This window comes from Oncorhynchus clarkii, chromosome 29 (assembly GCF_045791955.1).
Source record: "Oncorhynchus clarkii lewisi isolate Uvic-CL-2024 chromosome 29, UVic_Ocla_1.0, whole genome shotgun sequence".
In the NCBI taxonomy this organism is placed as follows: Eukaryota; Metazoa; Chordata; class Actinopteri; order Salmoniformes; family Salmonidae; genus Oncorhynchus; species Oncorhynchus clarkii.
In genome coordinates, this window is record NC_092175.1 from 13,598,644 (window position 1) to 13,616,970 (window position 18,327).

General features: G+C 41.8%; 1 protein-coding gene across 2 annotated transcripts in view; it reads left to right on the forward strand.

Moving 5' to 3' along the window:
- Positions 1–1,285: 1,285 nt before the first annotated feature.
- The window catches only part of LOC139388075 (E3 ubiquitin-protein ligase ARK2C-like), a 17,743-nt gene continuing 701 nt past the window's right edge, over positions 1,286–18,327 (forward strand). The window contains exons 1-8 of one of the 2 annotated variants that reach the window (XM_071134602.1): positions 1,286–1,426; positions 10,537–10,834; positions 11,050–11,175; positions 11,960–12,092; positions 12,397–12,501; positions 14,770–14,865; positions 15,233–15,336; positions 15,564–18,327. The exon at positions 15,564–18,327 is cut by the window's right edge and continues 701 nt beyond it. In XM_071134602.1, the coding sequence (XP_070990703.1) occupies positions 1,366–1,426; positions 10,537–10,834; positions 11,050–11,175; positions 11,960–12,092; positions 12,397–12,501; positions 14,770–14,865; positions 15,233–15,336; positions 15,564–15,681 (1,041 nt within the window). In that variant the 5' untranslated portion in view covers positions 1,286–1,365 and the 3' untranslated portion in view covers positions 15,682–18,327. The remainder of the gene's footprint in view (positions 1,427–10,536; positions 10,835–11,049; positions 11,176–11,959; positions 12,093–12,396; positions 12,502–14,769; positions 14,866–15,232; positions 15,337–15,563) is intronic. The other variant, XM_071134603.1, reaches the window with a different exon arrangement.

Here is an 18,327-nt window from a genome sequence, read left to right on the forward strand (position 1 = left end):
AGCAGAAATCAAAACGAAATGTTCACATAGGTAAGGACCATCGTTAAGTACCAGTAAGCGAGTCCTTGAAATTAATGGTAAAATACTAGGTTATTCAATATGTTGTAAACAATCCACAGGTTTATATTGCATGTCACCATTTACCTTCCCCTACCCCTGCCATGTCATAGGCATGAACATGGTGTTGACTTCATTTCAGCTAACTGCTGCCTGCTGGAGGACGACCGAGCTGTCACTGTATTGAGTTTGCAATTAATTTCACAAACCAACGATCGTAGCCTACACACAATATTAAACAAATATTTCCACCATGTACTTGCTTGACTCTGCACATAAATGCAGAAGTTAATCTGTGTGCAGGAATATCCTTTTATTATCCAAAGATAGCTATGTGATGGGGATTTTATTGCCATCAGACTTCCGAGATCAGTGTAACGCTCTTTGTGTCTGAATATTCATATTTTGTACCAAAATTAACCAAATCTCTCAACTGGTGGGTGTCTGATTTATCTGGGCAACAATGCATAGGAATGGTTTTCCATTTTTTTTCTCCTGATTTGATCAATATGACCGTTGTGATTACTTGTCACACTAAGTAAAAGGTCAATTTGATAGTGGGGATGTCAAAGAGTGTTGGTCAGTCTCTCAGTCAATATGATATGAAACTAAAAGGTAAATTAGGTTATATCTGTGGCAGGAGCATAACCTCCATAAAGGCATCGACAGTCAGACTGCGGGGGTGCAGTAAAGAGCTCAGGGTCCTTTGTGCAAGACCATGGGGGATTATAGTGGTGGGTAGGCTAGGCGGTATAAGGGTTGCCACTGAGTAGAGAATGATTGAGTTTAGTGACCCCCTCTACCTCCCCTCTCCATCTGTTCCCATGTCAGACTTGCTCAGCTCCTGTCTTAACTCTGGTGGTGCAGACTGGAGAGTCTAGCCAGGACACCATGGCATGACAGTATCCTTCTTTCAAATAATAGGCCTTCAACAAAAAAATGTCCTGGAGTACATGACACAGGAACATGACACAATGTGTACATTTTTAGCAGCATCGTTATTGGTATGAAAGAAATTCAATGATATGCAACACTGGATGGATCTGAGCCTGATTGACTTGAGTAGATGTCCAGAAGAGGGACATTACCACCTCTTTGTAATTCGCAAAACGCAAGTCGCTGATTTGATTGGCTGTCCCGTGTGCCACAGGAAGAGGCTTACTAAGAGAGGTGTTCATTGATTGGTTCGTTCTGTCTTTGTATGCCAGGCAGTTGAGCAGCTTGGCCGTTTGAATGTGCAGGGATTGGAAGGGACCATTTCCATGGACCATCTGTCTCACAGGCTAGCGATACAACAAAGGACCCAGGATGGTGTTAGTACATGTCGGATATTTGGTTCTTCCCGTATTTGGCTCTGTAAGAAATAGAGGTAAAGTTATGTATTTATTATGTCATTTTTGGGGGGTATTTTCTCGTTCCTGAATGATGTAAATATTAAAGCCAGCTGCCATCTGCAGTGCCAGAGGCCAAGCTAATAATGCTAGCCAGCCAGCTAACGTTAGCTGCTTAGCTAGCCAGCCTGCTAGCTCAACTTCGCTCGAGCGACTAAAATCTGGGTTTGCAGTAACGTTAAAGGTTGTAACTAATCGAACAAGGTCAAACGAAATAATCAACTTGTGTACCTGATGTAACTAACGAATGCGCAATGTTTGCAATCCTTTCTAGCTTGCAATTCTTATTGTCAAAGCCAAACGTTATCCTGTCAAGCTAACTAACGAAGCAAAATGGCAGCTAGCCAGCCAACACTGCTAGTTTATGTGGTATGGGCCACCCTGGCTGAGCCAGCCTTACTATTAGGCTGATAGACGCGCAAGGACCATCAGTAGAATAGTCAATTTTCTTACTAACAGTACAGTAGGATATAACTAGCGGAGTCGTTTCTACCAATTTGGCCTACAGTATTCTAACTGTAAATGTATGTTTTACACCGTCGACTAATACATTAACTGGCTGTTGTATTTACTCTGGTCGAGCATCTGGTTAGCGAACATCACATCAGTGGCATCAATTGTTTACCCTTATGTATTGTTTTTTGGCGAGTGACAATATCGTGCTAGTGTGTGCTGTGTGGGATTAGTTGACTTCAGCGAACTATTTGGTGTAGGAAGCTTCATGTTATTGGCAGAGGCTGTACTTTAAATCGGCTTACTAAATCCCTCATTTATATACATTTTCATTAAGCAATTAACTCCCGAAAACGACTGCCACGTTCAATCAATCTGAGCTGGTTGGCTGACGTTCGGCGTTTTAAAATGCACTGCAGTCTAGTGACGCGTTTTCTTCTTAGTCAACTATAGTACGGTCAGAAACGCTATCCCGTAGCTTTGTAAATTGTTTTTTTCTTCTCTCAAACCCGAAACCATACCCCAGGTCTAGTTTTGAGCTATCAATCTAACGTTATATATTCCAGGAAAAACATGAGCACAACTGATTGCCTTTTGTTTCGCTCGATTGCAAACACCATACTCGCCGAAGCGGCCAAAATAAGTAACATCCTCGATATGCAGTAAAAGGCTATACTAATCATGTAATAATAATCATATGAACGTGCATTTTAAGAGACATGCATTAGCACCAATGATTTCATTGTGCTTTTATTTGTGTTCTTTTTTCCTGTTCCATAGTATCGAGGCTGGCGCTACATTCCGCATTTCTCAGACCTTTGTCCCCTTCCATTGTGTTGCTAACGATCATCTGCTGCTGTCTGCCGTAGCCTCTGCCTGTTCTCTGCATCTAGCTGTATTGTGAACCCCTTCTTCCTCATTTCCTATTTCCATCTGAAGACGACATTGGCATTAAAACCCGAGTTCTCCCACTCATACCGTATCCTTCTGTGTAACAGACTAAAGAATAACACCTTCTCTAGAAAACAGTTTTGTCTTTATTTAAACTGTCATGTTGCTCTTTAGTAAATAACCCATTGTAGCCTTAGACCTATTACTACAAAATGTCATTGTGATTCTCCCATTCAGTGTGGATAGACTACATTCTGCTGTAAATTTCTGTAAAGTGGATACATTTTGACCCCTTGGCCCCTCGATTAGATTATAGCCCGGCTTGATCGAAGCTGTCTCCATTCATCCCTCTTGAATCTAAGGTGCATTGTACCAACTTGCATTTGTCAATTGGACCTGATAGCCTGTTTGAAACACATCACATTCATTCCCCCTTCCAAATGCTATCATCCTAATCACAAATAACCAATTGGACAACTGGCTGCAATAAATCTGCATTCTAATTTGCATGCCCTTTCCCCAAATGATCCTAAATTGCCACCTTTGATGGTCCATGCACCTGTTCTGGTGGCTAAACGGCCAGCCATAATCCTATATGTGTGTACAAGCCTTTGGCTCATCTAAATGAATGAACCCATTTAGTCTGTCACAGCGAATCGGCGAGACTTGACTTGCTTTTTAATATTCCTTTTGTGATCCACAGTCATGCTAAATTCCCCAGTCTCAACACCTCTACAGAATGCTATCCATTTTACAGGGATGTGTATATCCTGCACTGCTGTAGAACTCCTTTTAGAATCAAAATGTCTTTATTCTTTGGTTGTGGTTTCTCTACCTTATGTTCTTGTATTAGAACCTAATGCATGATCATTTTTTATTACTTTTATGTTTTCACATTGAACAGCAGATTCCAATGTAATCTTGTTGTAGAGATGTCCCTGCTGTACTGAAATGTGCTGTAGCATACACATCTACTCATTGGATGCTGCTTCTGTTCTGTTAACCCTACAGAGCATGGTCGGGCCTTGCCTTTGGTCTTTATTTGCATGTAGTTATATTATTATTACTATTATCACACAGTGCCACACATACTAATATTTTCCAATAAAGACTTGTAGTATTTTTCCTAACCTTCAGTGTGCTTTTTGCTGATTTCCATGCGTGTGTGTCCTCACCACCGTGCCATCACTAAGGCAGCCCCCCCCCCCCCTCCTCCTCTCTCTGTGCTCTCATCTCTCTCTTGCGGAGGCACTTCAAGGTGCTGCTCTCTCCCCACTCCCAATCATAGGATTAGGGACAGTCAAATCACTTGGTCCTACTGGGAAAATACATTTTGACTGAGACATGGGAGGCAGGGATTAATGTTGGAATCATAGTCACCCCCCCAATCAATACACATTCCATCTGTATTTGACTCTTGTCAGCTGTAACACATTGGTTGTTTACTGTAGTAGTAATAGTGGGCAAAATCTGTTTCTTCCTTTCACCCAGTCTCGGTTTGTTTTTTAAAGATTGTTGTAATCTGGTTACAAAACTTATTCCGTATATGCACCATATGTCGCACGCAACGGATGAATTTGGCATTGAATCTTTTGCAAAATAATGAATCTTGAAATAGTGTCTTTCAGAAACTGACCAGGACGGGAGATTGAGTGTTGTTATGAGGCTGAATACACACCTTGAAGTTCCTCTACATGACACCCAACATAAAACACTGATTTAAATGCTATGGAGGTTATGCCGGTTCTGTTTACTTTGGTGTTCTTGAATAGAGTTTTGACACGTGGCACCAGCCATTCAATAGCTGTACAGACTGAGTTGGTCAACATAAAGCATTTGAATTGTTATATTTGCTATATAAACTAGCAAATAGATAGACTTGCCTGTATCTGAAAACTAGCAAGTGAAACCTTTACTTTGACAACACCACAGCGCAAGGAACAAGTGATGTCTTTACCTTGACATATACACTTAGATGCATAATTCTCTCTTGCTTCAATATGGAATGACACTTAGCTGTTCAGGTGAGCTAGATCAATCAGCATCAAACTGAACTCAATTAGCAAAACAACTTTATACAATGAATGATACTGTATTTAAAATGCATTTGAACAGCTCAATACACTTTGCAGTAAAAGACATTGCATCAACCCTAAGTCGGTATAAATCTGTGACAAAAGCATAAAATCTCTGAGTTGTCTTGTTTTACCTTTTGGATAATGTCTTAAGCAGACTTCTGTGGTTGTATCAGTTTTATACACAGATGAAGTTGGATCTGATTTAAGTGCAATTTGAAAATGGGCAAATATTTGTACAAGGAAAAGGTAAAACAGCTTTTGTCGGCTAAGCCTATTTGTTGATGATATAAATTTAGGCTAGATTGTTAAATTTGGTCTACACATGACCAATTAAATAAAAGTCTGCAATGATGGTGCAGAGCACTTTTCGTGCATAGTCAACTGCCCTCGTTTAATGGTTATCTCATGTTTTTGGGAAAAGAGGCTTTCTATGACAGTTTCTTGTACCAAAAAACCTAAGATATCTGGCTAAGGTTTATAGCTTTCCTACCTAGCGCACACAGGTAAAGGTTATTGTCACCGCCTTGTTCTTCAAACGCTTACAAGGTCCTATTCGGCAGTCAATTACAAATTATTCAACCCTACTGTAGTGTTCCATGCAAGCAGCCACTTTAGACTTTACATGTGTATTCTAATCATGTGATGAAATAATGCACAAATCACTAGAATTGATATGTGCACCTTATCTTACTATACTTTAGTATGCACCGGACACCTACATCCATAATGAGTTATGAATCTTTTGATACTTAGGGTTATTTATATGTAAAACATAAGGTGTTTCTTAGCTACCCCCTCAAACCAGTTTCCAATTTCCTACTAAACCCTGCACTTGGGCACATTACATGCCATTACATCAGATAGACCTAGGTACTAAATCCTTCATGATTGGTTGATAGCTACTGCACTGATTAGCCTACACATGACCTCTTCACCCCTCTATTTGTGCACTGTAAAGTAATGGGATGCTTATGCTGCCGAGGGAATGGGGTGTGTAGTGTAGATGGGGATTATGTTGGGGGGAGTAGTAGCAGTGATTATAAAGCTGCAGAGACAGCCGGGTTGGACGTCAGACTGCTGCATTCATGGATGGGCAGGGCTACAGGCTTGTCAGTCAAGAGGGGGAGCTATGCCGCAGCCGCACCATGAGGGAGGGGCTGGGTGTGTGCGTGCAGCTCTGGAGGGTCTGAGCACAGATATGCACCAGTCAGGAGATTTGCAGCCTGAGCTCAGTACAGAGGTATGAGCAGACAGACAGTCAATTATAGGCTATAGAGGCTGTATGCTGCTCAGTCTGTGTCAGTGGTGCAATGTGTGCCAAATAAGGTGTATTTAGTAGGCTATTTCATGGTCCATTTATGATTAGAATCATCAAGGGTTCTCTCCAAGGAATGTAAGAGGTGCTCGCACACCTTGTGACAGGTGTTCAAAAATGAAACAATATTTTGAGTCCAAAGGGGGGCAATGTCCCGCTCCCCCTTCTCAGCAGCAACACCTTGTTAAAAAATACTGGGGACAACCCTGTCATCATAGGACACATCCACCATGAGATATTGTTATATCCAAATCTAATAAAAATGTATGATCATGTTTCTCCTTTGTTACTGGGGTCAGTTTAACCGTTTGTTATTGAGTTCTGTAATATAAGTAGCATTTGGATTTCAATCCCAATTTTCTTACATTTATGAATATTGTAAAATAACAAATGTAACGCCTTCCGTCAGAACGGAGTGAAAATGCTTTGAAATGGCATCCTCTGTTCCACCAAAGCCAGAAGCCAACAGTTTTTTTCCGCTCTACTTCCTCAGCCAGCCAACACAATTTCTCCTCTTATGGCTGAGGTTCACTGGGTTTCCTGTGTCTCAGGGCAATATATACTGTAGCAAAAGAACAACCAAGCAGAATATGTCATCTTGGTTTGTGACTAGAACATTCAAACTCCTTTGAATTACGTAGGCTATGATGTAGAGGGGTGGGATTATACAATTTTGAGTTGATCTGAAGTAACCTTTTTCGGGTTGTAATTTAAATAGTCCAACCACTGTATCAGATAAATACATTTGTCAATTGAATTGGTTACACAATGTGATTCAACTATCAGCTAAAAGTATCAAGCACACCTCTGCTTATCATAATCATTACAGAGGCAGTGCTACTTGAAATTCCTCTCTGAACAGTAAAGATAATGATTAAACCCTCTCGTCTCTGCATCAAATTAGAACGAAGTTGCATAGCTGTTTTATGAGCCATTCTTTATCATTTATGGAGGTCAGTAGTATCGTTTTATTATCACAATAATAGTCAGAGCACACAGCTTGGGTGATTCCTCACGAAACTATAACAAAAAAAGAACATGACTTTGGGGATTTTCACAATGTATTCCATAGAAGGGTCCTTTGGAGGAAGGATTGTTGACATACATTTTACATGTATCTTAAAGCTTAATTGAGAAAGAATTAATTGAAGTTGGAATATTTGTGACATTTTGGCCTTGCTCTGGCCTCCTTTAAGACTCCATAGTGTTTCATCCGGTAGGTGCTACAAAGCAAGAATTGATGTCATATGAAGCTTTCCCGCTTGCTCTGTAATCTAAGTAGTATTTTGATTTCAATCACAATTTTCTTATGTTCATATGAATATTGTAAAATAACATGAATATTGAAAATATACCATTTTTCATTTGGCTATTTTTTCAATACATTGTTTAACATAATATACTCTAAGGGCATATACAAGTTGAACAAATGTCACCTATATGTCAACTAGACTTCCTCCGAAAGACCCTTCTATGGAGTACATTTAAAAAATAAAAAAAAATACTTTGGATTTTTTGTTCTTGTTTTGTGAGGAATAACCTGCTTGCTGAATAAACTAGGCCTTGGAGTCCCAGACCTTGGAGTCTGCTCCCTGGCTCAGACAGCTGGGGGGCTATAACGGGGGCTGAAGGAGCAGCTGCCTCCCCCTCCTCACCTCCCTTCTGTGTGTAATGGATATTGATTGTTTGGCTGCGACCCAGCAGTGTGCTGATTCAGCAGGTTGGCCAGCGCTTCACAACTCATCCTTTGAGGAACAGAGAGACAGACCGAGAGGCGGCATTAACCCGGGGGTGATACATGGGGAATATATCAGCAGCAGCTTGCCTCAGATGGAAGTGTAGGATTAGCTACAGGTCTGCACCTCAATAGTCTAATTGTCTGTATTGGCTTCCTCTTGTGTCCTTTCCTTCTAGCCCAGTTCTCTTTCAGATCTGTGTGAAGGACGGTTCCCAAAAGGATCTTAAGTTCTTCATTAGAACCTTCGTTGGAGCGTCGTTAAGTCTCCGGGCTGTTTCCCAAAACCATTGTTATTAACGTTGCACTTAAACGCTCGTAATCCGCCTGCCTCAGACCACTTGTAGAGCGCTAAATGTGTAAAAAAATAAATGAATTGCCCTCCCGCATCACTTCATACACAGATGTCCGCTAAACATAGAATCACTTAGGTTATCCGTCTCTGACCGCCGATAACTTCAGAGTAAAGTTGACTACAAATACAAAGTTACCACTGTCTTTGCAATTGATACAAACAAGCGACATATTTTTTTTTTTTTTTTTTTTTTTTTTTTACCTTTATTTAGCCAGGCAAGTCAGTTAAGAACAAATTCTTATTTTCAATGACGGCCTGGGAACAGTGGGTTAACTGCCTGTTCAGGGGCAGAACGACAGATTTGTACCTTGTCAGCTCGGGGGTTTGAACTCGCAACCTTCCGGTTACTAGTCCAATGCTCTAACCACTAGGCTACCCTGCCGCCCCTATTAAAAGGTGCATCAAATGAAAACCAAGATGACTGCATTAAAATATAAACAGTAGGCTATAAGCCTATTTATTCAATCATATTGAAATACATTTAATGTTCAATTGTGTTTTATTTTGCTACTTGTAGGCTACTTTCTGTAATTTGTCTCAATATATTTCATGATGTGTAGCCTAAAATGCGGGCAATGATGTGCCAAGTGGGTGATTTTGCGAATTTTTATTGGGCAAGCATTAGAATAAGCCACCTCAATATATGCAGCCGTAGGTGGTAATATCTCTCTAGGAGCTGATCCGTCTGTTAAGCTATTATTTCCTTTCTTTCGATCTTATTGGTATAGAAACACCCTCCAACCACGCACTTAGCGACCTTTCTTTCTTCGTGGTGTTTTGGGGAACGATTGTTATGTCTTCGGGCCGTTTTAGGAAAGATGCATCATTAAAAAACTTGTAAGCTTAAGTTCCATCAGGAAACTGGCAACCCTGGACAAGTGAAAGCAATTTTGGCATGTCTATCTGCCATGTTGTGTTCACCTGCCTTGTCTTTCCAGATCAGCGAAGATATAAGAAAATGAGACAAGGAGAGGACCCCACTTTAGACTATTGAGTCGTACCCCAAGTGGCTGGTGGATCTATCAGTTGATCCCATAACGCCAGGCTCCATAATGAGAGAGGCCTAGTGTTCAGAGGTCTGATGGTAATACTGCAGTTACATCTCACAGCTGGAGAGGCAGGTAGACAGTGGCTGTTTTCCTTGTGAATAAGTAGCATGTTGAACGTTGAAAATATGTACCGCCACATCACGTTAAACATTCTCATACACTGGAACTCCGTACCATATGAAAATATGTGTTCATTCAAGGTGCAATTAAACCCAGGGTACTTATTTATAACTTTTATACAAACATACTTAAGCAAAAGTCCTCATCAAACCTTGAAATTAAACTTAGCTGATATTATCAGAGACCTGCTTGAAGTCCAAATCAAACTAAAGGCCAGTCGGTCGGTGCCCAATGATCCCCTTCACTCCCAGCTGACTCTGTAGAACGGCAGGATATGAGCTGGATAGTTTGGCTCTCTCTGGAGGTTAGAGGTCGCTCCACTTTGTCAGTTCTTCATCTGCTCTTTCATCTGTTTTGTGTTTTCTTCCTGGGTGAGGTCACTTTCTGTTTTCTCTCTGTGTATGATTGATCTGTATGACTGTGTGTGAGTGATCTCGTGTGTGTGTGTTGTCAGTTTGTTTCTGAATGTGTTTTTACGATTGTGTCCTGACTGTTGGTTAAAACTCTGTGTGCGTGGTTTTGGTTTCTGTCTGAGAATGATTTGTACGTCTCCTGTCTGTTGTCAAATTGTTTGTCTGATTTTGTGTCATTGTGCTATCATTAGATCGGTCTGTGGCCGGCAGGTAGCCTAGCGGTTAAGAGCATTGGGACAGTAACTGAAATGTCGCTGGTTCAAATCCCCCGAGCCAATTAGGTGAAAGATCTGTTTTGATGTGACAAGTAATACACTTTACTATAATTGCTTATGTAAGTCGCTCTGGATAATAGCATCTGCTTAATGACTAAAATGTAATGTAAAATGTCTGTGTAGTTCTGTGTGATGTTTAATTGAGTGTGACTGACTCCCTCTATCTGTTTGGCTGTTCACTGTCTGTCTGTGATTGGTGTGATCACTCAATCTTTCTACTCTCTCTGGCGTCTTCTTTGATTGGGTGAGTGTTCTCTTGTCTTGGTTGATCACTCTGTCTGTTTATTCTCCGGGTGGGTGTGATTCTCTATCGTCTGATTGGCTGAGTGACTTTTCGGGTCTTGTCTTGATTGGTTGAGGCCTACTTCCTCTAAATCCTGATTGGGTGCGCTTGTCTCCCGCAGGAGCACACTTCACCAGGCATCAGCACAGCCATGCTACCTCCTGCCGACATTTTAACCTGGCGGCCCCCCAGGCTCCCATCTCAGCAGAGTTCCCCCTGGGCCATGCCAGCCAGCCCCCCCAGACTGGCCTGGCCCCTCAACTGTCCCCAGCCCCCCACCAACCTCCGGCCCTGCCGGCCCCCCCTCAGTTCCAGGACGTCCAGGGGCCTCCGTTTCTACCTCAGGCCTTACACCAGCAATACCTCATCCAGCAGCAGCTTCTAGAGGCGCAGCACCGCAGAATCCTCCCACACTCCCGGTATGACCACACACTTTTTTAAGCTCACTCTCCAAGACACTTTGACATGCTCAGTTAAACACACTCTTGGATGCTCATTAAGACACACACTTTGATACACTTTATCGCTCCTTCTTTCTCGCTCTCTCTCACACACACACACACACACGAACAGACAGCACTACAGCCCCTCCAATTTCCAAATGCTAATGGATGTAAATGCCTCCTCCGTGCAGGCGAACACAGGAGCGCGTTCCTCTGAACCCTCACAGGCTCCGCTCGGGGTATGACTACACCCCTCCCCTCCACGTCCCCCAGCCAATCAGCCAACAGCCGCGCTACCTGGCCGAGGGCACAGACTGGTGAGTCACTGTTTGAAATTAAACCGGGAACCATGGAGACGTTAAGTCATTGTTCCACCGCCGCGTCTGTCAGGCATTAGTGTGTTTGTTGATTTAGGTGTCTCTCCACCTGCATGTAGGGAGCACCTCAGGAGTGTTTATGGCTTTGGGTAGTTACTCATAAGAACGGATCTATTATTAGCATACCCATTCCAAATCCCAACCTTAACAATTTGGGAGGTAAACGCTAAACTGACCATAGATCATAGCTCAACTGTCCTGCCGTTCTTGATTTCTTTTTTTTCTTTTTTTTTGTATTTTCTTCCACTTTACATTTTAAGTGTTTGACATTTTACTTAATTGTAAGGAGCTAGTAACATGAGCACTTTTATCTTTATCTCTGTCATTCAGCCAAGTGAATACAATCTATTTTCTCTCACTCATATAGTACATATGCGACCGATAAAGTTTGATTTGATAATTGTTCATCAGGCATTTTACAGAAGCGGTTCTCTACTATGAGCTGCACTGCTAGCCCGGTGCTCGAGGTGCCAAAATATGACATTAGCTGAAGTATTGAGCGGCCGCTGTGCATGGTTGACCAATGAGCAGAGTTAATCTTGTCAACCAATCAAACAATGTTTTAATGACAACATTCGAGCTGACAACAACCGGGACCTGGTCTCTACAAACAGTAGGCCGATGTTCTTGCGGTTCAATTGCTATTTATCGCAGCCTGTCTGTAAACGCCTTCATATTCTGTGTTGATGTTAATCGAGGTCACTCACTGTCCCTCTGTTCGTAGGGACCTCAGTGTGGACGCTGGCCTCTCTCACCATCAGTACCAGCTCCAGCAGCTTCCACAGCACTATCAGCATTACCTGGCGGCATCCCCCAGAATGCACCACTTTCCCAGGAACACGACTTCTACTCAAGTGGTACATCAATGACTTGGCTGTTTTGGTCTGTCTCTGCTTTGTTGTTGTTTTATGTCTATCTTTATTGTTCAGTGTCTTTGTAGATCTATGCTTTAGCTTTATTTTAGACTTTGTTGCTGCCTGTTTTGGGGTCTATGTTGGTGGTTTGTCTGTCTGTCTCTGTTAACATCTTTTGTTTGGTGTCTGTCTCGCTGTTTTATTAGGTTTAGGTTTTTGCTTCACTTCTGTCCCGTGCTATATGTTTCGGTCATATCTTACGATGTTCTGTGAATGACTAAAGTGTTTTGTGTGTTTTTTTTGACAGGTTGTACACGAGATCAGAAACTACCCATACCCCCAGCTACACCTGCTGGCTCTACAGAGCCTCAACCCCTCACGCCACGCTTCGGCTGTACGAGAGAGCTATGAGGTAAACGTCCATCTCTAGATGTATCCTACCATTATTCTGTTTTACCTATAGCTGTATTCTATATCTGTTGTTACTAGTGTTATACATGTGTACTAGAGGTCGACCGATTATGATTTTTCAAACCGATACCGATTATTGGAGGACCAAAAAAAGCCGATACCGATTAATCGGCCAATTTTTATTTATTTTTTATTTGTATAATATAGTATAGTATATTAGTATAATATAGTATAATAATAATTATACTATAATATACTATAGTATAATAGTATAATAATATAATACAACAAAATCAATTTAGCCTCAAATAAAATGAAACATGTTAAATTTGGTTTAAATAATACAAAAACAAAGTGTTAGAGAAGAAAGTACAAGTGCAATATGTGCATGTAAAAAATGTTTACGTTCCTTGCTCAGAACATGAGAACATATGAAAGCTGGTGGTTCCTTTTAACAGGAGTCTTCAATATTCCCAGGTAAGAAGTTTTAGGTTGTAGTTATTATAGGAATTATAGGACAATTTCTCTCTATACGATTTTGTATTTCATATACCTTTGACTATTGGATGTTCTTATAGGCACTTTAGTATTGCCAGTGTAACAGTATAGCTTCCATCCCTCTCCTCGCCCCTACCTGGGCTTGAAACAGGAGCACATTGACAACAGCCTCCCTCGAAGCAGCGTTACCCATCGCTCCACAAAAGCCGCTGCCCTTGCAGAGCAAGGGGAACAACCACTCCAAGTCTCAGAGCGAGTGACGTTTGAAACGCTATTAGCGCGCACCCCGCTAACTAGCTAGCCATTTCACATCGGTTACACCAGCCTAATCTCGGGAGTTGATAGGCTTGAAGTCATAAACAGCTCAATGCTTGAAGCACAGCGACGAGCTGCTGGCAAAACGCACGAAAGTGCCGTTTGAATGAATGCTTACGAGCCTGCTGGTGCCTACCATCGCTCACTCAGACTGCTCTATCAAATCATAGACTTAATTATAACATAATAACACACAGAAATACTAGCCTTAGGTCATTAATATGGTTGAATCCGGAAACTATAATCTCGAAAACAAGACGTTTTTTCTTTCAGTGAAATATCGTTCCGTATTTTATCTAACCCGTTATTTTATCTAACGGGTGGCATCCATAAGTCTAAATATTCCTGTTACATTGCACAACCTTCAATGTCATGTCATAATTACGTAAAATTCTGGTAAATTAGGCGGCCCAAACTGTTGCATATACACTGACTCTGCGTGCAATGAACGCAAGAGAAGTGACACAATTTCACCTGGTTAACATTGCCTGCTAACCTGGATTTCTTTTAGCAAAATATGCAGGTTTAAAAATATATACTTCTGTGTATTGATTTTAAGAAAGGCATTGATGTTTATGGTTAGGTACAGTCGTGCAACGATTGTGCTTTTTCCGCAAATGCGCTTTTGTTAAATCATCCCCCTTTTGGCGAAGTTGGCTGTCTTTGTTCAGAAGAAATAGTCTTCACAGAGTTCGCAACAAGCCAGGTTAGCAGGCAATATTAACTAAATATGCAGGTTTAAAAATATATACTTGTGTATTGATTTTAAGAAAGGCATTGATGTTTATGGTTAGGTACACATTGGAGCAAGACAGTCCTTTTTCGCGAATACGCACCGCATCGATTATATGCAACGCAGGACACGCTAGATAAACTAGTAATATCATCAACCATGTGAAGTTAACTAGTGATTATGATTGATTGATTGTTTTTTATAAGATAAGTTTAATGTTAGCTAGCAACTTACCTTGGCTTCTTACTGCATTCGCATAACAGGCAGTCTCCTCGTGGAGTGCAATGAGAGGCAGGTGGTTAGAGCGTTGGACTAGTTAACTGTAAGGTTGCAAGATTGAATCCCCGAGCTGACAAGGTAAAAATCTGTCATTCTGCCCCTGAACAAGGCAGTTAACCCACCGTTCCTACGCCATCATTGAAAATAAGAATGTGTTCTTAACTGACTTTCCTAGTTAAATAAAGGATAAATAAAGGTGTAAAAAAAAAAACGGCCAAATCGGTGTCCATAAATACCAGTTTCCGATTGTTATGAAAACTTGAAATTGGCCCTAATTAATCGGCCATTCCGATTAATCGGTCAACCTCTAATGTGTACTATACATGTTTAACAATTTAGTTTTAACGGCAATGCCTTATCTGTTCTATATCCCGTTACCAGTGGACTTGTAATTGCAAATGCCTAGTGAAGTTCTGTCTAAAGCCTTGTTCTCCTGTGCCCTAGGAGCTGTTGCAGCTTGAAGACAGGCTGGGAAGTGTCAGTAGAGGAGCAGTTCAGACCACCATAGAGAGATTCACCTTCCCACACAAATACAAGAAGGTGAGGAGGCAGCTCTTTCAGCTACAAGTATACACAGAAGTGGAGCTCTATTGCAAATGTCTTAGACCAAGAAGACATCCTCAAGGTCTGTGGGCTTTACAAGTCTCAGACAGGCCTACCTCACCACTAAAGCATGATTCCAAATCATCATAGATACACACAAACTCATCATAGATACACAAGCACAGGTTAGCATTCTGTGTGGTATGATTATGGTGCTGTATACAAACAAAGTAAAAAATAAAAAACATTTTTTTTTAAAGCAATGTCGCTTACTTCTGAAGCCTTTTGTCTCTTTTTAAAAACTCTTGAGCACTGATGACCCCATTTGATTATGGTCTGGATATGTCATTCGATTGGTCCACAGAGGAAGCCTCTGGATATGAAGATTGGTGAGAAAGACGAGGAGACTGACGTGGATGAGAAATGTACCATCTGCCTGTCGATGCTGGAGGACGCAGAGGATGTCAGGTAATGACTGTCAGGACCCTCTGAATAATGAGTAGGCTGCAACTGATATGCTCCCAAAGGTGATTTGTTGTGTCCATTTCTGCGTCTCGTCAATCAATAACCTTTGGGAGCATATCAAATATCCTGAACCAGTGTGATGTGTATACCGTATATTTCTTTCTTTCAATATATGTGAATTGATGACCAGACGATTTATCTTCCTCCTTTTCTCCCCCTCACCCGTCCAGGCGGTTACCCTGCATGCACCTCTTCCACCAGGGCTGTGTGGACCAGTGGCTGGCGACCAGCAGAAAGTGTCCAATCTGCCGCGTAGACATCGAGACGCAGCTCCATCCTGACAGCTGATGGCCCGGGGGTGAAGCCTGACGGCCTGGCTGCTGTCAATCACCCTGGTGTGTTTCCTGCTCCCATCCACCCAGGCCCTGGTCCCTCCTCACACGGGTGCTTGCCAAATGTCTCCAGACGTCATGTGACATCACCCTCTGACTCACGCTTTACTGAGCCAATCCAGGATTACTTACTGCACGAGAGAATGGAGTCTCTCTCTCTTCCTCTCTCTCAATAAAAGCACATCCCCGGCAAAAAGACACACACACACACACACACACACACACACACACAGGGTTTACTAGTTGCTTGCTGGAGGTGGGGTGTTGTTGCCGTCGTGTTGTTGTAGGTAGGGGAGGCAGGTGTGTGTCCTGTTTCCTGTGTCTTTGTAGCATGTTCTTAAAGCCATGACATTAATGTACTGAGTGAAAAACACACTACCCCACTTGCCAGCTGGCCACACACACACACACACACACACACACACACACACACACCTTGCTTATTCTGCCACAACAGGAATCTAAATCAATCACGTAAAAGCCCTGTCGCCATGTTTGCCTACAGATAATTTGTGGTAGTACAGTAGCAGTATCAGACACAGCAATACAGTAGTTGTACATTTGCTTGGGACTGATGCTGTCATCAGTGTTGGGACATAATACGACTATTTCACCGCTGCCATGTCAGCCTGCCCCAATGCATGGGTTGGCGTGTGTTTGAGTAAATACACAGGTTAGTGAGTGTTTCACCAAAAGAGTTATGGTATCGCTTGACCTGCTGCAGCACGGGTTAATGTGTGTGTTCTGCCCCAGTGTGTGGGTTTCAGTGTGTATATAACCAATGCGTGATCATGCGTGACAAACTTAGTGCGGGTTCAAGTGTGTATCAAGGGTTAAAGGGGAATATAGAAGTTAGATTAACGGTGGTTTGATTGGAGTGCTTGTAGAATACAAAGCCAAATAAGGACTTTAAAAAATGCAAAAAAGAAATGTGGTAAGACCCAATCCCCCATCATGCACTGCAGGGACTGGGTGAGGTGTGGGGCATTCTGGGTATGCAGGAGGGTTAGCTGCCCTGGAAACAGCGACTCTGTGCCATCCCCTCCTGGCGCAGGCGTTATGGCTGAGCAGTGTAGTGAAATGCATGTTTCAATGTTGGCTTGGGCTGTTGTGTTAGCGTACAAAAAAATTGTAAGGGGAGGGGAGGGGGTTGTCTGTGCATGACTTAGTGAGCTGTGACTATCTTTCTCAACACTAACAAAGAAAAAATAACTGAGCACCATGTCAGTGGCTGTCCCTGACCTGTAGCGTGTGTTCATCCTGCCCCTTTTTGGTGGCAAACAAAATGGAATCTTATTGTGACGTTTACCTTATTGCCTAAAGAACAAGCACATGTGATGATAGATATAGCAACAACCTCTTTCTTTGGTATTGCATTTGCGTTGGTTTCTGTATATTTAGGTATATAAACACGCAATGTTTTGGACCGAGTGAGGAGCTTAGTTGTTGAACTTGTGTTTTTGTGTGACAGATCTCCCCTCGTTGTTGCTATGCTGGTTTCTATGCTGTATTGCTAGAACAACAATGTAGAATGTTGTGTGATGGGGGCAGTATCCACAGTGCACACGGACAGATGGGGGGGGGGCAAAATAAGGGTCATAGAACACTTTTTTTATTGTAATTTTTTTTTTTTTTAAATGAAGGATTTAAATGTTGATATTTTATGTTTTCCTTTTGATCTGTTGCCCTGTGACGTTTAAGTCAATGTGCATAAACAGTACATAGCAGTGCCAATCCTTAAGAACCTATCTGTCATATGCATTGTGGACTGAGTATTGAAGCATTAGGAAAAATTGAATTGCCCTGTGGACTTAGTTGTGAAGGATTGGGACAGACCCTTACTGACCTGTGCACTGCCAGTGTTGATACTGCCTCCTCCTTTAGTGGAGTTTTCTATGGGATGTTTTGATAGTTTACACAGGGTGTTGTCAGTTGAGATGCCTTAAGTATTTAACAATCATAATTTATTACTAACTGTAGATATCATGGGTACATATTTAATTTGATATAGTTTGTTTTGTTGCAATTTAATCAATTTATTTAGAAATAACAAAAAATGATTTACCTCATTTTTGCGTTGTTTTAAATGGGAATGCTCCGCATGCAGTTGTATTTTTCCTGAAGAAATTAAACAAAAAAGCCCTGCTGTTTGATCTCTCCCCGAGCCGGCTGTGCTATGTTTACTGTCCCGAGCTGAGCTGTCTGGCCTGCTCTTCTCATGTGGTGCTGTGGATATCTTGGTTACATTCCATTCAATGCAATTTTCCCTTATCCCCTATGCTGTGACGTAGTGGACAAACTGCAATGAAATGAAATGGTTTTTAGTTGAATTGTTTTCCTGTTTCTCATTTTGCACTCTTAGTTTTAACATGGGAACCCTCTCACTGGCATAACAGTTTACGAACATAGATGTATTATTATCATTATTATATACTCTGTCATTTCCAGCTCTCTGCGTCTCATCCTTCTATCCATTCTGTCTGTTACGAAGCATGTTCCTTCTCGTCTTTGTCATGGAATATTTCTCCTTACCTCTTTTCCAGAAAACATGTCGTTTTGAGTCCAACAAGTGCCTCGCTTCTAGTGTCAAGAGATATTACCT